This window comes from Bombina bombina, chromosome 4 (genome assembly GCF_027579735.1).
Source record: "Bombina bombina isolate aBomBom1 chromosome 4, aBomBom1.pri, whole genome shotgun sequence".
NCBI lineage: Eukaryota > Metazoa > Chordata > Amphibia > Anura > Bombinatoridae > Bombina > Bombina bombina.
The window spans coordinates 792,962,763-792,986,545 of NC_069502.1; the positions used below are offsets into that span (position 1 = coordinate 792,962,763).

General features: G+C 39.1%; 1 protein-coding gene across 1 annotated transcript in view; it reads left to right on the top strand.

Annotated features, from left to right (window-relative positions):
* Window positions 1-21,838, top strand: part of LOC128656990 (gastrula zinc finger protein XlCGF57.1-like) — a 98,436-nt gene extending 76,598 nt beyond the window's left edge. Inside the window, exon 9 of the mRNA XM_053711198.1 lies at window positions 14,200-21,838. Coding sequence (XP_053567173.1) covers window positions 14,200-15,299 — 1,100 coding nt within the window. The 3' untranslated portion in view covers window positions 15,300-21,838. The remainder of the gene's footprint in view (window positions 1-14,199) is intronic.
* The last annotated feature ends 1,945 nt before the right edge of the window (window positions 21,839-23,783 follow it).

Consider the following 23,783-nt stretch of genomic DNA (forward strand, 5'->3'; position numbering starts at 1 on the left):
GGGGATCCCCAGGCAGAGCTGATAGATGCCTTAGCGGCGCCTTGGGGGGTTCAGCCTAGTCTACATATTTCCACCGTAGCCACTTCTACCTCGAGTAGTGGCCCGCATCAAGCAGGAGCAAGCTTTGGCTATTCTGATTGCTCCGTCGTGGCCGCGGAGGATGTGGTTTGCGGATCTGGTGGGGATGTCATTGTCTCCTCCATGGAGGTTACCTTGTCGCAGATATCTGCTGGTACATGGTCCCTTTCTGCATCAAAATCTAGATTCTCTGTGGCTGACTGCGTGGAGATTGAACGCTTAGTCCTAGCCAAGAGAGGATTATCTGAGAGAGTGATTGATACTCTCATTCAAGCCAGGAAGGTATCTATCATAAAGTGTGGAGGACCTACTTGCCCTGGTGTGAGAATCGGGGATATCCCTGGCACAAGGTTAGGATATCCAGGATTCTGTCCTTTCTCCAGGATGGGTTGGAGAAGGGACTTGCCACCAGTTCCTTGAAAGGACAGATTTTGGCATTATCTGTACTGTTACACAAGAGGCTTGCAGAGCTTCCTGATGTTCAGGCTCTGTCTAGAATCAGGCCTGTATTTAGACATTCCCCTCCCCCTTGGAGCTTAAACTTGGTACTTAAGGTTTTGCAGAGGGCTCCTTTTGAGCCTATGCATTTGCTTGACATTAAATTACTTTCCTGGAAGGTTCTATTTCTGCTGGCTATTGCATCGACACGCAGGGTCTCTGAGTTGGCAGCCTTGCAATGTGAGCCTCCTTACCTGGTTTTTCATGCCGATAAGGCTGTTCTTCGCACTGGGTTGGGATTTATTCCCAAGGTTGTGTCTAATCACAACATCAATCAGGAGATAGTTCCTTCCTTGTGTCCTAACCCTTCTTCTTCTAAGGAAAGGTTGCTTCATGATTTAGATGTGGTTCGAGCCTTGAAGTTCTATCTTCAGGCCACAAATGAATTCAGACAGACTTTGTCTTTATTTGTTGTGTATTTGGGGAAGCGCAAAGGGCAGAGGGCTTCTTTCACTTCCCTATCCTTTTGGTTGAGGAGCGTGATTCGCTTGGCCTATGAGACAGCGAGACATAAGCCTCCTCAGAGGGTTACGGTTCACTCAACTAGAGCTGTGGCATCTTCGTGGGCCTTCAAGAATGAGGCCTCTATGGAGCAGTATTGTAAGGCAGCTACCTGGTCCTTACATACTTTTGCAAAGTTTTACAAATTTTATGTTTTTGCTTCTGAGGAAGCAGCTTTTGGGAGACGGGTTTTGCAGGCTCCCGTTTTTCATTCAGTGTCCTCTAGAGCTTGGGTATTTGTTTCCCACAAGTAATGAATGAAGCCGTGGACTCTCCCCATATTAAGATGGCAAACATAAATTATGCTTACCTGATAATTTAATTTCCATCTGTATAAGGAGAGTCCACGGTTCCCGCCCGTTTCTCTGGTGGGCGGACCTAAATTAATTTTTTTGTTCTTTTGGCACCATTTATACCCTGATTTTTCTCCTACTCTTCCTTGTTCCCTTGGCAGAATGACTAGAGGATGAGGGGAGTGGGGGAGGTATTTGAGCCTTTGGCTGGGGTATCTTTGCCTCCTCCTGGTGGCCAGGTTCTTAATTCCCACAAGTAATGGATGAAGCCGTGGACTCTCCTCCTGCAGATGGAAATGAAATTATCAGGTAAGCATATTTTTTTTTTTTTTTTTTTTTTAATCCCTTTAAAGAGACAGTCAAAAAAATAAATTTATATGATTCAGATAGGGCATGGGATTTTAGACAATTTTCCAATTTACTTTTGTCATCAATGTTGCTCTGTTCTCTTGGTATTCTGAGTTGAAAGCTAAACCTAGGTAGGCGCATATGCTAATTTCTAGCCCTTGAAGGCCGCCTTTTATCTGAATGCATTTTGACAGTTTTTCACAACAAGAGGGTGTTAGTTCATGTGTTCCATATAAATAACATTGTGCTCATGCACGTGGAGTTACCTAGGAGTCCGCATTAATTGGCTAAAATGCAAGTCCGTGAAAATAACCGAAATAAGGGGGCAGTCTGCTTAGATACAAAGTAATCACAGAAGTAAAAAGTGTATTAATATAACCATGTTGGTTGTGCAAAACTAGGGAAATGGGTAATGAAGGGATTATCTATCTTTTTAAAGGGACAGTCTGCACCAGAATTTTTATTGTTTTAAAAGATAGATAATCCCTTTATTACCCATTCCCTAGTTTTGCTTAACACAGTTATTAATATAATGTTTACCTCTTTGATTACCTTGTTTCTAATCCTTTGCAAACTGCCCCCTTATTTCAGTTTTTTTTGTCAGACTTGCATTTTAACTAATCATTGCTGACTCCTAGGTAACTCCATGTGTGTGAGCGCAGTGTTTATCTATAGGACACACATGAACTAACACCCTCTAGTGGTGAAAAACTGTCAAAATGCATTCAAATAAGAGGCAGCCTTCAAGGTCTAAGAAATTAGCATATGATAATGAACCTCCTAGGTTTAGCTTTCTACTCAGAATACAAAGGGAACAAAGCAAACTTGCTGATAAAACCACCCATTGGGGATGTATTATAGTTTTTAGGTGCCCATTTCTAACACAGATTTGTCCTTATAAAATTATCACAAGCACAACTGGAAATAAGTTTTACAAGAAAAAATTACACAGAACACAGACTGTGCAGATTCCGCAGAAGACAAACCAAGGTTTATTTTTCAATTTGTCTTTATTAAGATTACCACAAGCACAACTGTAATCTAGATTTACAATTAAAGCCTTGGCTTTAAAAGGATCGTAAACATTAGGCAAAAATATTTCCTTCTGTTTGGCCTGCTCATAGAATCTCAGATACATTCAATCTGTTACAGGACAGGCTTACAATAATAAAAACCCAATATAAAAAATAAAAAAACATAAAGGTTTGTTCATAAAATGCATAATTAAATAATATTGCCTCTTTATAATGACTGTTTATATAACACACAGTTATATTTCTCTTGTAAGGTGTATCCAGTCCACGGTTCATCCATTACTTGTGGGATATTCTCCTTCCCAACAGGAAGTTGCAAAGAGGACACCCACAGCAGAGCTGTCTATATAGCTCCTCCCCTAACCCCCACCCCGAGGCATTCTCTTTGCAACTCTCGACAAGATAGGATGTATAAAGAGATATGTGGTGACTTTGTGTAGTTTTACCTTTAATCAAGAGTTTGTTATTTTTAAATGGTACCGGCGTTGTACTGTTTTACTCTCAAGCAGAAATTAGAAGAAGAGTTCTGCCTGGAGGTTGATGATCTTAGCGGTTTGTAACTAAGGTCCATTGCTGTTCTCACACATAACTGAAGAGTATGGGATAACTTCAGTTGGGGAAACAATCTGCAGATTACCTGCTTTGAGGTATGTTCAGTACAGTGATTTTGCAACGACTGGGATCATGCTTACAAAATAGGGTAATACTGATGTTAATACTCATATTAATTAGTGACAAAACGTTAGTGACAAAACCTTTACATGTTTCATAAATGGGACGTTTTTTTCTCTGAGGGTGATAAGTCTTTAGTTGGGGCCTAGTTTCCACATGGCTAGTCAGATACTCCTAGTAGTATTTCCTTAAGGCCCCTCTGACATCGAGTACATGGTGGGAGGGGCCTATTTTCGCGCTTTAGTTGCGCAGTTTTCTTTCAGATTGAGACATCCAGCTTCCCTAGAGGAGTCCTCTTGCATCTGAGGACCACTATACAGGGCTTATTTCTTCCCTAATCGCATTTGAGGGCAGGTAGGAGCCACAGCAGAGCTGTGGCAAGGTGCTTAACTGTCTTTTACCGGTAGTTGACGTTTTTTAAATCCGGTTTTGGGGCTAAGGGGTTAATCATCCATTTGCAAGTGGGTGCGATGTTGCTTTAGTCCCTTACACACACTGTAAAAATTTCGAAGACCTTACTACATTTTAACACTGTTTTGCAGTTTAAGTGCTAGTTTTTTTCTCTTAAAGGCACAGTACCGTTTTTCTTTAATTGCTGTTTCACATTTATTAAAGTGTTTTTCCAAGCTTGCTGGCGTCATTACTAGTCTGTTAAACATGTCTGACATAGAGGAAACTCCTTGTTCAATATGTTTAGAAGCCATTGTGGGACCCCCTCTTAGAATGTGTACCAAATGTACTGAAGTATCTATAAACTATAAAGACCATATTATGGCTTTTAAAGATTTATCACCAGAGAATTCTCAGACTAAAGAAAGGGAGGTTATGTCATCTAGCTCTCCCCATGTGTCAGAACCTATAACTCCCGCCCAAGTGATGCCAAGTACATCTAGCGCGTCTAATTCTTTTACCTTACAGGACATGGCGGCAGTTATGAATTCTACCCTCACAGAGGTATTGTCCAAACTGCCAGGGTTACAAGGAAAGCGAGACAGCTCTGGGGCTAGAACAAATACAGAGCTTTCTGACGCTTTAATAGCTGTGTTCGATATACCCTCACTAGGCTCCGAAGCCGGTGCAAGGGAGTTTCTATCTGTGGGTGACATTTCAGATTCAAGGAAGGCTTTACTTCAGTCCCATTCTTAAATGACAGCGTTTAAATTTAAGCTCGAACACCTCCGCTTATTGCTCAGGGAGGTTTTAGCTACTCTGGATGACTGTGACCCCATTGTAGTTCCAGAGAAATTGTGTAAAATGGACAAATACTTTGCAGTGCCTGTTTACACTGATGTTTTTCCAGTCCCTAAGAGGTTTTCGGAAATGATTACTAAGGAATGGGCTAGACCAGGTGTGCCGTTCTCTCCCCCTCCTTCTTTTAAAAAGATGTTTCCCATAGATGTCGCCATAAGGGACTCGTGGCAGATGGTCCCTAAGGTGGAGGGAGCTGTTTCTACCCTAGCTAAGCGTACAACTATCCCTGTCGAGGACAGTTGTGCTTTCCTAGATCCTATGGATAAAAAATTGGAGGGTCTCCTTAAGAAAATTTTTATTCATCAAGGTTTTATTCTCCAGCCTCTTGCATGCATTGCTCCAGTTACTGCTGCAGCGGCTTTTTGGTTAGAGTCTCTTGAGGAGGCTCTACAGGTGGAGACTCCGTTAGATGATATCTTAGACAGGATTAAAGCTCTTAAGTTAGCTAATTCCATTATTTCTGACGCCGTTTTTCATTTAACCAAGCTAACGGCTAAGAATTCAGGTTTTGCCATTCTGACGTGTAGGGCGCTATGGCTTAAGTCCTGGTCAGCAGACGTTACTTCAAAATCTAAGCTTCTTAACATCCCCTTCAAAGGGCAGACCCTATTCGGGCCTGGCCTGAAGGAGATCATCTCTGACATTACCAGAGGAAAAGGTCACGCCCTTCCTCAGGATAGGTCCAATAAATTAAGGACCAAACAGAATAATTTTCGTTCCTTTCGAAACTTCAAGGGTGGCGCAGCTTCGGCTTCCTCTAATGCAAAACAAGAGGGAAATTTCTTCCAGTCCAAACCAGTCTGGAGACCTAACCAGACTTGGAACAAAGGGAAGCAGGCCAAAAAGCCTGCTGCTGCCTCTAAGACAGCATGAAGGAGTAGCCCCCGATCTGGGACCGGATCTAGTTGGGGGCAGACTTTCTCTCTTCGCCCAGGCTTGGGCAAGAGACGTCCAGGATCCCTGGGCACTAGAGATTGTTTCCCAGGGATATCTTCTGGAATTCAAAGGTTCATCTCCAAAGGGGAGATTTCATCTCACAATTATCTGCAAACCAGATAAAGAGAGAGGCATTCTTACGTTGCGTTCAAGACCTACTGGTTATGGGAGTGATCCACCCAGTTCCAAGGGAGGAACAGGGGCAGGGTTTCTATTCAAACCTGTTTATAGTTCCCAAAAAAGAGGGAACTTTCAGACCAATCTTGGATCTCAAGATCCTAAACAAATTTCTCAGGGTCCCATCCTTCAAGATGGAGACAATCCGAACCATCCTCCCTATGATCCAGGAGGGTCAATATATGACTACCGTGGACTTAAAGGATGCTTATCTCCACATTCCGATTCACAGAGATCATCACCAGTTCCTCAGGTTCGCCTTCCTAGACAGGCATTACCAGTTTGTGGCTCTTCCCTTCGGGTTAGCCACAGCGCCAAGAATCTTTACGAAGGTTCTAGGGTCCCTTTTGGCGGTTCTAAGGCCACAGGGCATAGCGGTGGCTCCTTACTTGGACAACATTCTAATCCAGGCGTCTTCTTTTCAAATTGCCAATTCCCACACGAACATTGTTCTGGCCTTTCTGAGGTCTCACGGGTGGAAAGTGAACAGAGAAAAGAGTTCTCTCTCTCCTCTCACAAGAGTTCCCTTCCTAGGAACTCTGATAGATTCAGTGGAAATTAAAAATTTTCTGACAGAGGTCAGGATATCAAAGCTTCTAACTTCCTGCCGTGCTCTTCATTCCACTTCTCGGCCGTCAGTGGCTCAGTGTATGGAAATGATCGGCCTAATGGTAGCGGCAATGGACATAGTTCCGTTTGCCTGCCTACATCTCAGACCACTGCAACTGTGCATACTCAATCAGTGGAATGGGGACTACACAGATTTGTCTCCTCTGTTAAATCTGGATCAAGAGACCAGGGATTCTCTTCTCTGGTGGTTATCTCGGGTCCATCTGTCCAGGGGAATGAGTTTCCGCAGGCCAGAGTGGACTATAGTGACGACAGATGCCAGCCTTCTAGGCTCGGGCGCAGTCTGGAACTCCCTGAAGGCTCAGGGTTCGTGGACTCAGGAGGAAGCCCTCCTTCCGATAAACATTCTGGAACTAAGAGCGATATTCAGTGCTCTTCAGGCTTGGCCTCAACTAGCTGCGGCCAGGTTCATCAGATTTCAGTCGGACAATATCACGACTGTAGCCTATATCAACCATCAGGGGGGAACAAGGAGTCCCCTGGCAATGATGGAGGTTTCCAAGATAATTCTATGGGCAGAGGTTCACTCTTGCCATCTCTCAGCTATCCATATCCCAGGAGTAGAGAACTGGGAGGCGGATTTTATAAGTCGGCAGACTTTTCATCCGGGGGAGTGGGAACTCCATCCGGAGGTATTTGCCCAGCTGATTCAACTATGGGGAAACCAGAACTGGATCTGATGGCGTCTCGTCAGAACGCCAATCTTCCTTGTTACGGGTCCAGGTCAAGGGATCCCCAGGCAGCACTGATAGATGCTCTAGCAGTGCCCTGGTCCTTCAGCCTGGATTATGTGTTTCCACCATTACCTCTCCTCCCTCGTCTGATTGCCAAGATCAAGCAGGAGAGAGCTTCAGTGATTTTGATAGCACCTGCGTGGCCACGCAGAACTTGGTATGCAGATCTGGTGGACATGTCACCCTTTCCACCATGGATTCTGCCGCTGAGGCAGGACCTTCTACTCCAAGGTCCATTCAAACATCCAAATCTAATTTCTCTGCGTCTGACTGCTTGGAGATTGAACGCTTGATTTTAACAAAACGTGGTTTCTCCGAGTCGGTCATTGATACCTTGATTCAGGCTCGTAAGCCTGTCACCAGGAAAATCTATCATAAGATATGGTGTAAATATCTTCATTGGTGTGAATCCAGGGGTTACTCATGTAGTAAGGTCAGGATTCCTAGGATATTATCTTTTCTCAAAGAGGGATTGGAAAAGGGATTATCGGCTAGTTCCTTAAAGGGACAGATTTCTGCTCTGTCTATTCTTTTACACAAACGTCTGACAGATGTTCCAGATGTTCAGGCGTTTTGTCAGGCTTTAGTTAGAATCAAGCCTGTGTTTAAACCTGTTGCTCCGCCATGGAGTTTAAATTTAGTTCTTAAAGTTCAAGGGGTTCCGTTTGAACCTTTGCATTCCATAGATATCAAGCTTTTATCTTGGAAAGTTCTGTTCTTAGTAGCTATCTCTTCTGCTCGAAGAGTTTCAGAATTATCTGCCTTACAGTGTGATTCCCCTTATGTAATTTTCCATGCAGATAAGGTAGTTTTGCGTACCAAACCTGGTTTTCTTCCTAAGGTGGTTTCTAATAAGAATATCAATCAGGAAATTGTTGTTCCGTCACTGTGTCCTAATCCTTCGTCAAAGAAGGAACGTCTGTTACACAATCTTGACGTGGTTCGTGCTTTAAAGTTCTATTTACAAGCTACTAAGGATTTTCGTCAAACATCTGCATTGTTTGTTGTCTACTCTGGAAAGAGGAGAGGCCAAAAGGCTTCGGCAACTTCTCTTTCTTTTTGGCTGAGAAGCATAATCCGTTTATCTTATGAGACTGCTGGCCAGCAGCCTCCTGAAAGAATTACAGCTCATTCTACTAGAGCGGTAGCTTCCACATGGGCTTTTAAAAATGAGGCCTCTGTTGAACAGATTTGTAAGGCAATGACTTGGTCTTCGCTTCATACTTTTTCTAAATTTTACAAATTTGATACTTTTGCTTCTTCTGAGGCTATTTTTGGGAGAAAGGTCTTACAGGCAGTGGTGCCTTCCATTTAAGTTCCTGCCTTGTCCCTCCCTTCATTCGTGTCCTAAAGCTTTGGTATTGGTATCCCACAAGTAATGGATGAACCCGTGGACTGGATACACCTTACAAGAGATAACAAAATTTATGCTTACCTGATAAATTTCTTTCTCTTGTGGTGTATCCAGTCCACGGCCCGCCCTGTCACTTTAAGGCAGGTGTTTTTTATTTTTAAACTACAGTCACCACTGCACCCTATAGTTTCTCCTTTTTCTTACTTGTCTTCGGTCGAATGACTGGAGGTGGGGTTAGTGGAGGAGCTATATAGACAGCTCTGCTGTGGGTGTCCTCTTTGCAACTTCCTGTTGGGAAGGAGAATATCCCATAAGTAATGGATGAACCCGTGGACTGGATACACCACAAGAGAAAGAAATTTATCAGGTAAGCATAAATTTTGTTTTTTCAGCAATATAGACTTGTGCCTACATGAAATGCTTACATTATTTATAAGTTCTTGTTATTATCTAAGGCAGTGATGGCTAACTTATTTACACACAAGGGCCACAGGTCAATATTTTAGAGGCCTTAAGGGCTGCATACAAATGTGTGGCTATAAAAACACAAAATAATATACACTTGTACAACCTGTACAGCACACTGCTACAGTATGTACATGTATAGTTTGATTCCTTATTGCACCAAGCACTCTGGTCATGAATAACAAGCACACTGATGCACTTAAGTTAATCATCTCATAAGAACATAGAAAAAGGCACTCTCAGACTTTGAATATTAGTTTTACTTAATTTGACATTTTAGGTTGTTTCACCCATTCAAAGAAGAAAAGCTGATATTTAAAATCTGAGCGTGCCTTTTTCTGTGTGTGTGTGTTCTGAAATGTAATTTAAGCATATAGCTGGGCTAAAATGTTAGTCTGGTTTTTACTTACAGTTGGCACTAGGTGGGCTGAAAAACGATAACATTCTCTGAAATCTAACCTAAGCATAAACACTTGAATCTCCAAATATTCATACAAGTTTGCATTCGCACATTCAGTCACAGAGCTCTGTGTTGGTTAAAAAGCTCAGTATATAAAATCTAGTAAAAAAACCTGTAAAAAATAAAAGTTATTATTGCTGACCGTTAGATTTGGATTTTGAAATATCCCTGCCTGCAGGATTCACAGCTTCTTTCGTAAGCTATACAAGTACTCTCTCTTAGATGGCTCTATCACAATGCATAGAGCGTAGAATGTATCAAACAAGGGATTAAGTGGAAAAACGATACCTTGACTCCTCTTAGCTTTGTTTACAGCATGTAGTATTATTTTGAATTATGTCACGTGACCGGTAGGCACCCAGTCTCCTTGTTGCCTTTCTTCACTCCTGAGTTTGCGAGTCTCTCCAGTCTGGGATGTTCGTATACCAAATGAGCACTCAAAGATATACTTAAAGTTGGATCTATGCACTCAAGCACTCTTATACAAATGATGTTCTGTTAATTAATTTTATAATACTTGCTGCTTTATTTGCTGCTTTTCAATATAATAAGCAACAGGTAAGAGTTCAGTTTGGATGCATTTAGGTACATGATCTCCTAATTGGGACTTAAGATGTGCTGAAAAAGTTTTTTTTTCCGTGTGAATGATCTTTAAGTTTACATATTATCTTACACTAAGGATTCTTGTGCATGTTAAAGCATGAATATATAGATTTTGTTAATTTGTAGTGATTTATACAAGGATTTAGTGTGCAATATAGAGCTTAGCACTATATTAAATTTTATTTATTTCTCTATACTGAGCACTTATACTGCCTTATATATAGATTTGTAATATATATACTCAATGTATTTTCATTGGATGAATAGTAAATGGGTGGTTCTTCTCTGACTGGGGGTGGTTTTACACATGATTTAAACTGTTGTTTTTTACTCTCATTTGGATTTGGTCTGATAAAGGGGATCCCTGAAATGTCACTCATTTGTTTTGTGCATAATTAAGCACTTGGAAAATCCAGAGTGCCAACTGTTTATTGGAATATATTATTTATATATATATATATTTATTTATTTATTTTATTTTTTTTATTATTATTTTTTTTTATCTAGGCTGCTAGAATTTTCTGCTGGCTGGTAGATTTTGAACATATTTGTCGAGCACTGGATAAAGCCAATTCTTGGAACATAAATTTGGTTTTAAGGGTCTTGCAGGTTCCTCATTTTGAACCTATGCATGATTTGGATATCCAGCTTTTGACTTGGAAAGTTCTTTTGTTTCTTTTGGAAATTTCTTCTGGGTTTCTGAATTATCTGCCTTTTCCTGTGAGCCTCCTTATCTTGTTTTTTATCAGGATTTAGTTTTGAGAACTAAGTTTGTTTTTTTGGGGGTTTTTTTGCTTAAGGTTGTTTCTTCTGAGAATATAAAATCATGACTTTGTTGTTCCTTCTTTTTGTCCTAATCTGAAGAATTATAAGGAGATGCCACTTCATAATGTAGATGTTGTCAGAGCTTTGAAATTCTATTTGCATTCTACTAAGAATTTTAGACTGTCCTCTAGTTTGTTTGTTCATTTTCCAGTTCTAGAAAGGATCAGAAGGCTACTGCTATTTCATTGGCTTCCAGGTTAAGATTTTGATTTTAAAGGCTTACTTGGAGGGGGACAGTCTCCTCCTAAATGTATTGCCTATTCTACCAGATCAGTTGCAACTTTCTGGGCTTTTTAGAATGAGGCACCTGTTGATCAAATTTTCAAGGCTGCTACTTGGTCTTCCTTACATAATTTTACAAAATGTTACTATTTTGAAGTTTTTGATTCTTCTGATGCAGCTTTTAGTAGGAAAGTCTTTCAGGCAGTTATTTCTGAATATTAAAAAAGATATATTATACCTGAACTATAACAAATTCCTTTGTCCCTCATTACTCGTGGTTTACAGGGATCTTCAGGTGGAGTTTGTAGACATAGGTACGAAGATTGTGGAAAGTAAAAGAACTAACCACTGGAAAGTATGCACTTATAGCACTCTATGCCCAGACTCCGGGAAGGTACTGATGCGGGAAATAAAAATAAAATATAACGTTTATTAGGATTATTTAAAATGTATAAACAAAACACACACACACAGAATTAAAATCCAAAAGTTAAGCTCTGTCCTATTGGTAGTAGATCTATGTGAGTATAATTAATTAATGCCTATAGTACTTGGGTATTTTGGACACATTGGTCTGGTAATAAAGTATCAAACTGTCTCTGATCACCATGTAAGGGTAGTGTTAGTCCCTTGTAGGTATATTGTGATGGGTACAGGGTTAGATCCCCTCCTTAATATCACGTTAGGTAGATCAAATATATACTAGACTTAATATCTCGTAGATTAATATCGGTATGTAGTATAGTACAAATGTTTATCCACTATTGTCTGGATCTCATATGTCCATACATTGATTCTTCTGATGCAGCTTTTAGTAGGAAAGTCTTTCAGGCAGTTATTTCTGAATATTAAAAAAGATATATTATACCTGAACTATAACAAATTCCTTTGTCCCTCATTACTCGTGGTTTACAGGGATCTTCAGGTGGAGTTTGTAGACAGTCTAGCAGCTCCTTTGTCTTTTCATCTGGCATACATCTTTCCACCAACTGTTCTGCTTCTAAGATTGATAGCTCGAATCAAGGAAGAGCTATTGTCTGTAATTTTGATTTTCCCAGCTAGGCCACACAGAACTTGGTTTGCAGACCTAGTACAGATGTCCAACTTTTCTTTATGGTCTCTTCCTCTACGTCACAACCTACTAACTCAGGGTCCATTTTATCAGAAAAGATCTTGAGTCACTCAACTTGATGGTTTGACGATCAAATAAATAATTTTAAAACTGCAAGGTTTTTCTAATGCTGTTGTAAATACCTTAATTCCGGCCAGGAAGCCTGTCACAAGGAAGATCTATGGAAGTATGATTGACATTGTTTCCGGATTCCTAGAATTCTTCAGTTTTTACAAGAAAGTCTAGACAAGGGCTTATCTGCTTGATCTTTGAAGGATCAAATTTTGGCTCTTTTGGCTTTGTTATAAAAATTGCTAAGCTTCTTGACATTCAGAGTTTTCAGGTTTTAGTCAAGCCTAAAACCAGTTATTAAGCCAATTTCTCCCCCTTGGAACTTTTTTTAGTTTAGGTCTCTCCATGTGAACCTATGCATGCTATAGACATTCGGCTTCTGTCTTAGAATGTTCTGTTTCTTTTAGCAATTTCTTTTGCCAGAAGAGTTTCTGAATTGTTTTCTCTTTCTTGTGAGCCCCTTATCGGTTTTTCCATCAAGATAAGACTGTTTTAATAACTACATTTTGTTTATTTATGCCAAAGGTAGTTTCTTCAGACAACTTTAATAGAGAAATTGTAGTTCCTTCTCTTTGCCCTAATCCTAAAAATGCTAAATGAATGCTTCTACATAATTTAGATGTAGTTAGAGCTTTAAAATGTTATCTACAGGATACAGTGGATTTTAGATATTTATTTCTTGGGTCAGCACAAAGTTCAGAAGGCTACGGCAGTTACTTTCGCTTCTTGATTAAAGCTCTATTCACAGGCTTACTTTGAGAAGGGAAAGTCTCCCCCAATGCGCATTACTGCTCACTCTACTAGAATAATTTCCAGTTCCTGTGAATTTAAAATGCAAGGCAGAAACATGGACATTCTTAAATACCTTTTACTAAATTCTATTACTTTTTTGCTTTTTTCTGAAGTGGTTTTTGGTAGAAAGGTTCTCCAGGCAGCAGTGTCTGCAAATTAGGTGTTAACCTTTTTCAAAATAATTTTTTATCCTTTCCAAAATACTTGTGGACTTCACAGCCTATTATTAGTTCCCAGAAGTAATAAACCCATGGGCTCTCACCACCTTATGAAAATAAAACCAAATGTATACTTACCTGGTAAATTTAATTTATTTCATGGTCGTGAGAGTCCACAAGGCCTTCCCAATTTAGTTTTCTTTTTTTTTTTATTTCTGTCAACTGTTCTAGTTTTCAGCTTATTTTCCATGCTCTGTTCTTTCCTACCTTTCTACTTCTCATTGTTTGGCTATACAAGACTAGAGGTGGAAGGGGTTGAGTACTCTTGGACCTTATGAGAATCTTTTCCTCCTTTGAATCCCAGAAGTAATGGACTTGTGGGGTCTCTCCACCATGAAAGAAATTAATTTATCAGGTAAGCATGAATATTTTTTTTAATTACATTATGAAAACAGTTCATTCCAGAAATATCTATTTGCATATGTTCACTACATAGTTATTTTAATCATTATACATTACTTTTTTATATGAAATGATAACCTTATGTGAAAAAAATCTTCATTATAAATAAAGAACATGCAGTATAAATTCAAAAAAGCTGAATGCTTTGAGCACTGTGCACACAAGTAATAGTTATTAAGAATAGTTTTGTAACAAATAAATTACTAAAATTATCTGTGTAAACTATTAAAAGCTTTAAATACATATAAAAAAATAATAGGTAAAATAAATTATAACCGCATTAGTTTCTATTTATTTCAGCAATGTACAAATATGGGATGCTGGGGAGTACTTAAAAATATTACATAATATTCAGTAAACCGCCCCTAAGCCTTAGCATGGAGGCTAGGGAAACGTGTAGGTTTCATAACCGGTCCCCTCCACTTGTATAGAACACTAGTTTAGAATATTTCAAATGCTGGCAAGATAAAATAATTATGTCATTAATAAATAACATTACTCCTATTGTATTTCTTATCAACAGGTGACTTTACAAACTGCAATAATCCTAGTCATGGTCAGTGTGCTGATACTTCTTACAATCTTCTTCAAAATCAAAGAAGCCACATGGGAGATTTATGTTTTGAATATGGAAAATGTTTTACCTTTAAATCAGCCCTTGGTAATCATGTGAAAGGTCATACAGGAGAGAAAACATTTTCATGTTCTGACTGTGGGAAATGGTTTACCCGGAAAGGGCATCTTCTTATTCATCAGAAAATTCATACAGGGGAAAAAGCATTTTCATGTTCTGACTGTGGGAAATCTTTTACCCAGAAAGGGAGTCTTGTTATTCATCAGAAAATTCATACAGGGGAGAAAGTATTTTCATGTTCTGAGTGTGGAAAATCTTTTACCCAGAAAGGGGGTCTTGACTTTCATTTGAAAATTCATACAGGAGAGAAAGCAGTTGCATGTTCTGAGTGTGGAAAATGGTTTGCCCATAAAGGGAGTCTTGTTAATCATAAGAAAATCCATACAGGGGAGAAAGCATTTTCTTGTTCTGACTGTGGGAAATGTTTTATTCAGAAACAAGCTCTTAATTATCATCTGAAAATGCATTCAGGGGAGAAAGCATTTTCATGTTCTGACTGTGGGAAATGTTTTATACAGAAATCAGATCTTATTTCTCATGTGAAAATTCATACAGGGGAGAGAAAATTTTCATGTTCTGACTGTGGGAAATGTTATACACAAAAATCAACTCTTATTAAGCATCAGAAAATCCATACAGGTGAGAAATCATTTTCATGTTCTGACTGTGGGGAATCTTTTACCATGAAAGGGCAACTTGTTAATCATTTGAAAATTCATACAGGGGAGAAAACATTTTCATGTTCTGAGTGTGGAAAATATTTTACCCGGAAGGGGAGTCTTGTTATTCATCAGAAAATTCATACAGGGGAGAAAGCATTTTCCTGTTCTGAATGTGGAAAATGTTTTACTCACAATTCTACTCTTTTTAGGCATCAGCAAATTCATTCAAGGGAAAACTTATTTTTGTGTTCTGAATGTGGGGAATGTTTTGCCATAGAAGCAAATCTTGCTAGTCATCTGAAACTTCATATTAAAGGAAATCAGTGAAATCAGAGCTTGAAGTGTAGAGGGCGACACATAGTCCTCTTCCACACAATGTCTAGAGTGCTTTTGATTACTTTTGGAGCTGTTTGAGGTCCTTTATGCACATCAATAAGTTATAAGGTGGCCCTGGGGGTTCAGGTGTCCCTATATAGGTTTGACTAATCAAGTTGTCACATGGAATAAAATTGTGTATTTATTTTAGTAGAGGTTCATCGAAATTATGTGCAGATCAAAGTTATATAAAAATATGATACTGGTAAGAACAGTGTGATGACCAGGGTTAACCAACCCTGTGCTAGTCACTTGTTTGGCACAGAAAGGGTTAACCGACCCTTCCTACTTTCATTAATCTGTCACAGTCTAGCCACTCAAACTAAATAAGCTGCCACTAGTACTACTTATGATTTATTTATGGGAAATTCTAAGGAAAAGCCCAGACTAACAACTTAACTCCCAGAATACGATTTGGCAAAAAATAACCTAAAATCACAGTACTAATACTACCAGTCTCTTTCAGTAACATGGTTCAAATATTAGACAAAGGCAAAAACTTTATTATGCGAAAAATGATGCACAGTGCATTATTAATAACAATATTTTAACAAATAGAATTATACACAAGCAAACGGTTTTAAAAACAAAAAGGAGAAATAACAGAAACCTTATAATTTACTAGCTTTTAGTTGTCTGTGCCAGGGAGATGGCAGGAAAAGTTGGTCACTTGCTCTGTAGTATACAGCCTACCATGAAGAATGAACAACTTCAGTTGTTAAAACACAAAATGTTATACTTTTTTCTCCATGATATCAAATTGCTTGACCCAACCTTCTTGCAGAGGGGGCTAGGGAAATATAAACCCCTCTCTCTTTTACGACGGGTCATAAAGTGTCTTTGCCTGAAATTATAGACCACTTTATAACTTCTGATAGGCATATTCAGCACATACACCTATATAAGCAATTTCCCAGGGACATCATGAGATTTAGTTTGGTACCAAATATGACATGGTTGTCATATTTTCCTCATCTAGTTTCATAACATGTTTAAAAGCATGTCTTAAATTGTACTAGTGTCCTATTATCATCCTTATCTGCTCTGGGGTGAGTGCACTGCTTATTATCACTTCAGCTGAGACTTTTATTTTTCTTAATGGATCAATGCATATGCACTAACATTTGGTAAAGTGGAACTTAGAAACTATTAGGGGTGCTGGCTTATCAAAGGGAAACACACACAGCACATTTATTCTTAACAAAAAAAAATGTTTTTAGCACACAGGCTAAAGAAAAGTAACCCCTTAGCATCTAAATCCTGAAGTATTCATGACACCTCCCCCAAATAAGATCAAATTGAGCTTTCCCTTGATGTGATAACACCATTCCCAGACAAATTGTGCATAAGAGTTTTGCCATCATGATGCCCCCCATTTAAAAAAGACACACAATTTGCTCTACCCAGCTGATTTAATATATTGCAGGGACCCTTGCAGCCTGTAGCTTGCTCTGCCTCATGTTAGTACCAGAAAATTCTGCCCCATCTCATACACTCCCTCTCTGGCAGTAGAATCCTGCAACTGTTCTTGTATGAATATGGCATTGACAGCGCTGAGTTTTTCAGGTACCTCCCCCAGTAAGGCTTGCATCTTGTCCCTGAAACATACATCATACCCTGTGATGGCTATTTTCTTGCCAAACCCTCTGAACATATTGTGGGTTGTCAGCTTTTGATTAACTACCCAGGGATCTTGCTCCTCCAACTGAGTAGAATGCCTGTACTCCTGCACTTTGTTATGGTTGGTAGGAGGTTGCCTAATTGCCCCCTCATTTCTCCACTCTGGGGACTCTGACTCTGTAAAACACTTTGGGGGTGCCTTAAAGAGTATCATGTACCTTCCTCCCCACACACTCTGGATTCTGGGGCGCTGCTGCTTCTGGCACAGATTGGACTACATTCTCCCTCTGCTCTCTCTCACAGTCAGTCTGCCACTTCACATCCTCACACAGAATTTGGGATCCTTCTGACACTGGTACAGACAAGCACATATCTTCCTTCTGCCATTTATCCCATATATCATGTCTCTTTCTTTCCATGGGGGACTCCACTTGTTCTGGCACACATCATCCAGTGGCCCAGTCATTCTCGCCCCTTATATTTTCACTCTTTTCTAAGTTACACTGTTTCTAACACAGACAGACACACACCACCCATCTACATCTTCTCACAGCCAGTTTCTCCTTGTACAGTTAAACTCTGTTCCACAGAGAATACTGGTTCAGGCATAGACATCTGCCTTTCTTCACAGTCCGTCTCACACTGAACAGGTAAATTTGGTTCTTCAGATCCTACTGGTTCAAGCACAGACAGACCCACACTATCTATCCGTATTTCTCCCCAGTTAGTCTCTCCTCTTCAAGTTCCACATTTCAGCACAGACACCCACAGTTCAGGCACAGCACTTTGCACTCCCTCCTGATCAGCATGTTTCTGAGCTTTTTTACACACGGCCCTTTGCACATCAGGGTTCTACAACTGTCACCAGGTCACATGCATGTAGCTTTGTCAGGTACATACAGAGATAACAATCTACCTAGATCAGTACCCAGTTAATCAGTATTAGGAATATTTTCAGATACCCACACATTTCTTAAACCTCTCCCTGCTCCCTAATCAAGATATACACATGCCATAGGCACTGCAAGTTGCACTTCCCCAATCCCTTTGACTGCTACAGTCCTACCCGGAATAATGTCCTTAGAGCTCGACCAGCCCTGGACGCACAAGTGTCACTGCTGCACCTGTGTCCCGACGCCCCAATGTTACCTTAGATCCAACAGTCACAGGTTGTAAGTTCTCATTGTTGCTTTCCTGGTACTTTTGAGGGATTACTCCCTCAAGCTGATTGCACCAATGTAATCTTCTCTGGGCAAGTGGAGCTGATTTGGCCCACTTTGTTGCAAGCAAAACACCTGCCGGTATCCCCCTGCCCAGGTGCAGCACTCGTCCCTCCTTTCCCAGAGGGAAAAGACACATTAAACAAAGGCACAACAGGCTTTGTGAAGGGGGTCATAAAGCAGCTCCCTTCCAGGTGGATGCCCCATAAAATCTTTTCTCCCATTTACTGGTGACCTGTTGGCTGTATAAAAATCTGCCAGCTCACCCGCCTCCAATGTTGTTTTGGGTTTCCGATCCAGCACCCACTCCTGCACAGCTGCATGAATTGCTCCTTAAACATCAGATCTTCCAGGTCCTCCATAGTGGCAATCTTTAGCCCTCTGGTCCACTGTTTAAATTATGTTGTCAGACTTCCAACAACCGCAGTATAGTTCTCTGATATACCCCTCTGCAGAGTATGGAATTTCATTCTGTACACCTCAGAGTGAGATTATACCTCCTCTGTGGTGCAGCTTTAATTGCATAATAGACCTGATCAATCTCTGGAGGTAGTTCAGCAAAAGCCTCCAGTGCAGGACCTTTCAGACCAGGGGTAAGATACTTGGCCCACTGCTCACTTGGCAGCTGGAACTGTCTGCAAACTTTTTCAAAACTGCGCATAAATACATCCAATTCTCCATCTTTCTCCAGTGTAAAGATACTCTCTGCCAGCAGTCTGTTTAAAGAGGAGTCTCTAGGTTCACTAACAACAGGTAAGACAGCTCTCTCCAACTGTGCAAGCTGTAGCTGATACTCTCAATCTGGCGCTCAGCTGCTTCCCTAGCAGCCTCTCTCTCAGCACAGCGCTCAGCAGCCTGTCTTTCTCCAGCCAGAGCCTCTCTCTCAGCCTGGAGCTCAGCTGCTTCCCTAGCAGCCTGCTGTTCTTGGAATTTCAGGATCAGCTCCAATGCACAAACTTGGATCTGCTGAGCCCATATGCTTTAGAACAGTTTGCAAATAACAGCCTGGGGATCTCCAGAGCTTGATGAATAACTTCCCACAGACACCTCTCCTGAGGCTTCAGCTTGTGCGGCCTGGCTGCTTTCATAGTCCAAAAGAGCTTGTATCAATCCCTCTTTCATTTTCTCATGGGAGGGAATCACTCTCTCCTGGCATAACTGTGCCAACATTTCCTTGGTCTGCTGCTGGTATGTCTCCATAGTAGAAAAGAAAAAAGAATAGTGAAGGGAACTGTTTGCAATGTATAGCTATATAATGCACTAAGTTTTAACCTTTGGAAATTGTGAGTCACAATTTCTTTTAGTGCTGGGATTTTCACACTAGCAAATCCACAAAGCACTAAAATCTAATAAAGAAAAATATCTACACCGCTGCCCACCAATTTGTGATGACCAGGGTTAACCAACCCTGCAGACCAGTCACTTGTTTGGCACAGAAAGAGTTAACCGACCCTTCCTACTTTCACTAATCTGTCACAGTCTAGACACTCCAGGCAAGCCTATGACTTAGTTCAGTGGGTGCAAAGGTTAAAGGGACAGACTAATCCAAAATAAACTTTTAAGATTCAGATAGGGCATGGAATTTTAATCAATTTTCCAATTTACTTTTATCACCAATTTTGCTTTGTTTTCTTAGTTGAAAGCTAAACCTAGGAGGTTTATATGCTTATTTCTAAGCCCTTGAAGGCTGCCTCTTATCTCGGGGCATTTTAACAGTTTTTCACCACTAGAGGGTGTTAGTTCATGTGTTTCATATAGATAAATATGTGCTCATGCACGGGAGTTCCTAGGAGCCAGCACTGATTAGCTAAAATGCATGTCTGTCAAAAGAAATTAAATAAGGGGGCAGTCTGCAGAGGCTCAGATACAAGGTAATCGCAGAGGTAAAAAGTGTATTATTATTACTGTGTTGATTATGCAAAAGTAATGTGTAATAAAGGGATTATCTTTTAAAAAAAAAAAAAAAAACATTCTGGTGTAGACTGTCCCTTTAACAACACTCTCTAGTCTATCTTAGACTTAGAAAAAATGCCCAAAACTCCCCTTTACTGCCACTCAAACTAAATAAGCTGCTACCACTTACAATTTATTTATGGGAAATCCTAAGGAGTAACAACTTAACTCCCAGAATACAATTTAGCAAAAAATAACACAAAATCACAGTACTAATATTACCAGTAACATGGTTCAAATATTAGACAAAGGCAAAAACTTGAATATTAATTGAATGTTTATTATGCAAAAAATGGTGCACAGTGCATTATTAATAAAATTATGTTAACAAATAGAATTATACACAAGCAAACAGTTTTAAAAACAAAAAGGAAAAATAACAGAAACCTTATACTTTACTAGCTTTTAGTTGTCTGTGGCAGGAAAAGTTGGTCACTCGCTCTGTAGTATACAGCCTCCCATGAAGAATGACCAACTTCAATTGTTAATACACAAAATGTTATTATTATTTTTTTCATGATATCAAATTGCTTAATATACAGAAGCGAGAACTGGCACTAGGTACAGTATGTATGGTGGAATAAATAGATATTAAATCCGGTGCTAACCCTACAATATAGACACAAAATGTATAAGGTAAGAGAACTTCAAGACAAGGGTTTTAAACAGCACTCATTCCTACTTTAAGTATTTAAAAAAATGAATTTTTATTATAATTAAAAGTTAAAAGAGAAAAAGGTAAACACCTTTTCAAAAAAGTTAGTACCCACTAAGCAGCTGGTCACCTTGTCCCCCTGTTTCCTGGCCAATAGCAGCTCCCTCAGCTTCAGGTGACAGGGACAAGGGACAGCTTATTAAAACCAACAATTGTGCACAAAAGTGCTTACAAAGGGCACAAACGTGTTTCGGCTGTACTATTCAGCCTTTTTCAATGTGGCAGGACAAACCGAGGCCCGGGTGCCACCCTCTTATATAGCACTTACTACCTGTCCAATAGCCAATCATATGCCTCCCTTCCAAAATGCCCTTTCATTCACCAATAGAAGGCTACGTACTGGGGTCGTGTGGGAAAGGCTTGTATCCAATAGGTGTAAATTTGTCACCCTTGTTAATAACGATTCTTTATGTGTTATTTACATAATAGAATCTATCACTCTCATGGTTATTTCTCTTATATTATAAGAATATATGTAGAGCGGGCAAAGTAATAGTTTATCTAACATTGTCCATGATCGCACATAATGCTTGTCAATTGAAACCCCTTATGATCGAATGTGAGTCAGTCTTATGAGCACAAGTGTTTATAGGCGAGAGTGTTTACATGAAATAGTTCTGACAATATACTCCGTAATATGTGAGATTGTTAATTCCCCAGTGTCTTCTGATTAAAGGTTGAAGAATGTTGACATATTTAAACCTGTCATATGTATTTCTGAGCCTTAGAGTAAGCTGATCGTGAATAACAATTGTACAGGTTAACATGTTGCACATATATTTTCTATGTAGATTACAGATGGTGTACGTGTCATCTCTAGTATGATAGGCTGACATCTGGCAATTTTAAAACGGTAATAGTGCCACTATATTCTATACTTGGATAGCAATTTAAGCCTATCACTATTATTATATGAGTAGCAAGCTCGTTGATTCATGTATGTCATTAACCTGTTAATGCTTATTAAACTTGCTGTATATGTGCCCCTATGTATTTGTAGTTATTTGTTCAGTGGTAATTATTATAATCGTTTAATACTAGATAATAACGATTATAATTGAACATTAACGGTAAAGTGATATAATAGTAAACGCAATACTGTGATTAGAGAGACAGTAATAATTACATTGCTGTACAATGATGATTTGTTAAGCAAACAGGCGTATTGTTATCCAGCAATGTATACGTTAACAGTCGTTATTCACAAACGCTATGGTTTCTCATACCCTTCAACTTTTATCATATACAAACCTCATATGTCTAGATTTATTATTGTAAGTGACTGGTGTTAAGTCCATTACTATCTAGTTGATCTATAGCCAATCATTAAGTCTGTTAGATAATTAAGAAATTATGTAGGTATACCGATATCTCAGTATTCAGTGAAAGGCTAATGGAGTGTCACTAGACTGTAAGAGGGAGGAGTTATATTTATTTTGCAAGTGCACAAATAACACCACTTATACAGAGATTAATGGTCTGAGGATTAATATACATAAAAAGGTTAGCCTGTTCTTGGTTGACCTTAACATCAGTGTTTCAATAAAGAGTATATATATCTGAGCCTGTAATTGTAGATTTCACATGTTAAATCAAAGTTGAGCATGGTAATGACAGTTATAGGTGTGGATCATTTCTAATCCATAAATCTCAAATATGAGTCTTATTTTAGATGCACTTACGTGTTGATTGACACTTTATTTATAGAATACAAAAAGTATATATATAGAGAATTACACATTCCACTATTGATATAATTGAAACCTAAGTTGCAGGTAGAGATGAAGTCGCTATAATCATCTCTAACCTGTATAGGTAAATATCACATGAAAACGTTTTCCTAGATGCATTAGTATGATAATACATATGCATCATTTTTAAGAATTTCTTTGAGGAGTGTAACTTAGTGTATTATATTTAGTTAAAAGATATCAATATAAATGCAATACCTATCCCATGATAACAAGCCTTTGGGATGGACAAAAAGGTAGTTATAAAAAGTGCTATGGGCGGCATTTAGACTTATTATTTCATTTTATATAACTTCTACTGGAGTTATTCTTGATCATATGGTAATAGCCCTATGATTATAAAAGATTAACTCTCATAGTGGGATTGTGTTTGAATATAACTCTGAATTATTAACATTCGTTTTTATTCAAAATGGTACAAAATGAAATAGATTACAGAATTCAAATACTACAGATTATATATTATCATAGAAATACCCAGTAATTATTCGCTTCATTCATTCCGTGTGGCATGACTGTGTTTAATTTAAATATCCAGCCTGTTTCCTTTTGTAACAGAATATTTTCAGTGTTTCCACCTCTAATACCTGGTTTTACTCTTTCCAGGCCCCAGCATTTAAAAGATGTAGTCTTACCTGCGTGATGTTGCAGGAAATGTCTAGCTACACTTGTAATTTGTTTACCTTCTTTCTGGTCTTTCTGGGCATTGCGTATATTACTAAGGTGTTCTGTGACTCTAGTGCTCAATTTACGAGTTGTCATACCTGTGTAGATCAAATTACATGAGCATGACAAACAATATATGACATTATCACTCTGACAGTTAATATGAGTTTTAATTTTCCATTTTTTTGGAAAACCTGTCAGTGATAAAATCTTTTTTGATCATGAATTGGCAGGTTTTGCAGTGCCCACATGGTGTGGAGCCTTGATGGATCTGTTTCTTATTCCTATTTCTGTCAAAGTGGCTATTTGTAAGATTGTCCATTAAGTTCCTGGCACGTCTAAATGTAAACGACGGTTTATCTGGTAGTAACATCTTTAGCCGTTCATCACTTTGAAGAATATGCCAGTGATTTTTAACAAATGAACTCACTTTGTCACTTTGATTGCTAAAGGTAGATATAAATCTGATAGTATTTAGTTCTGATACACATTTTTTATTGTTAGGTTTGAG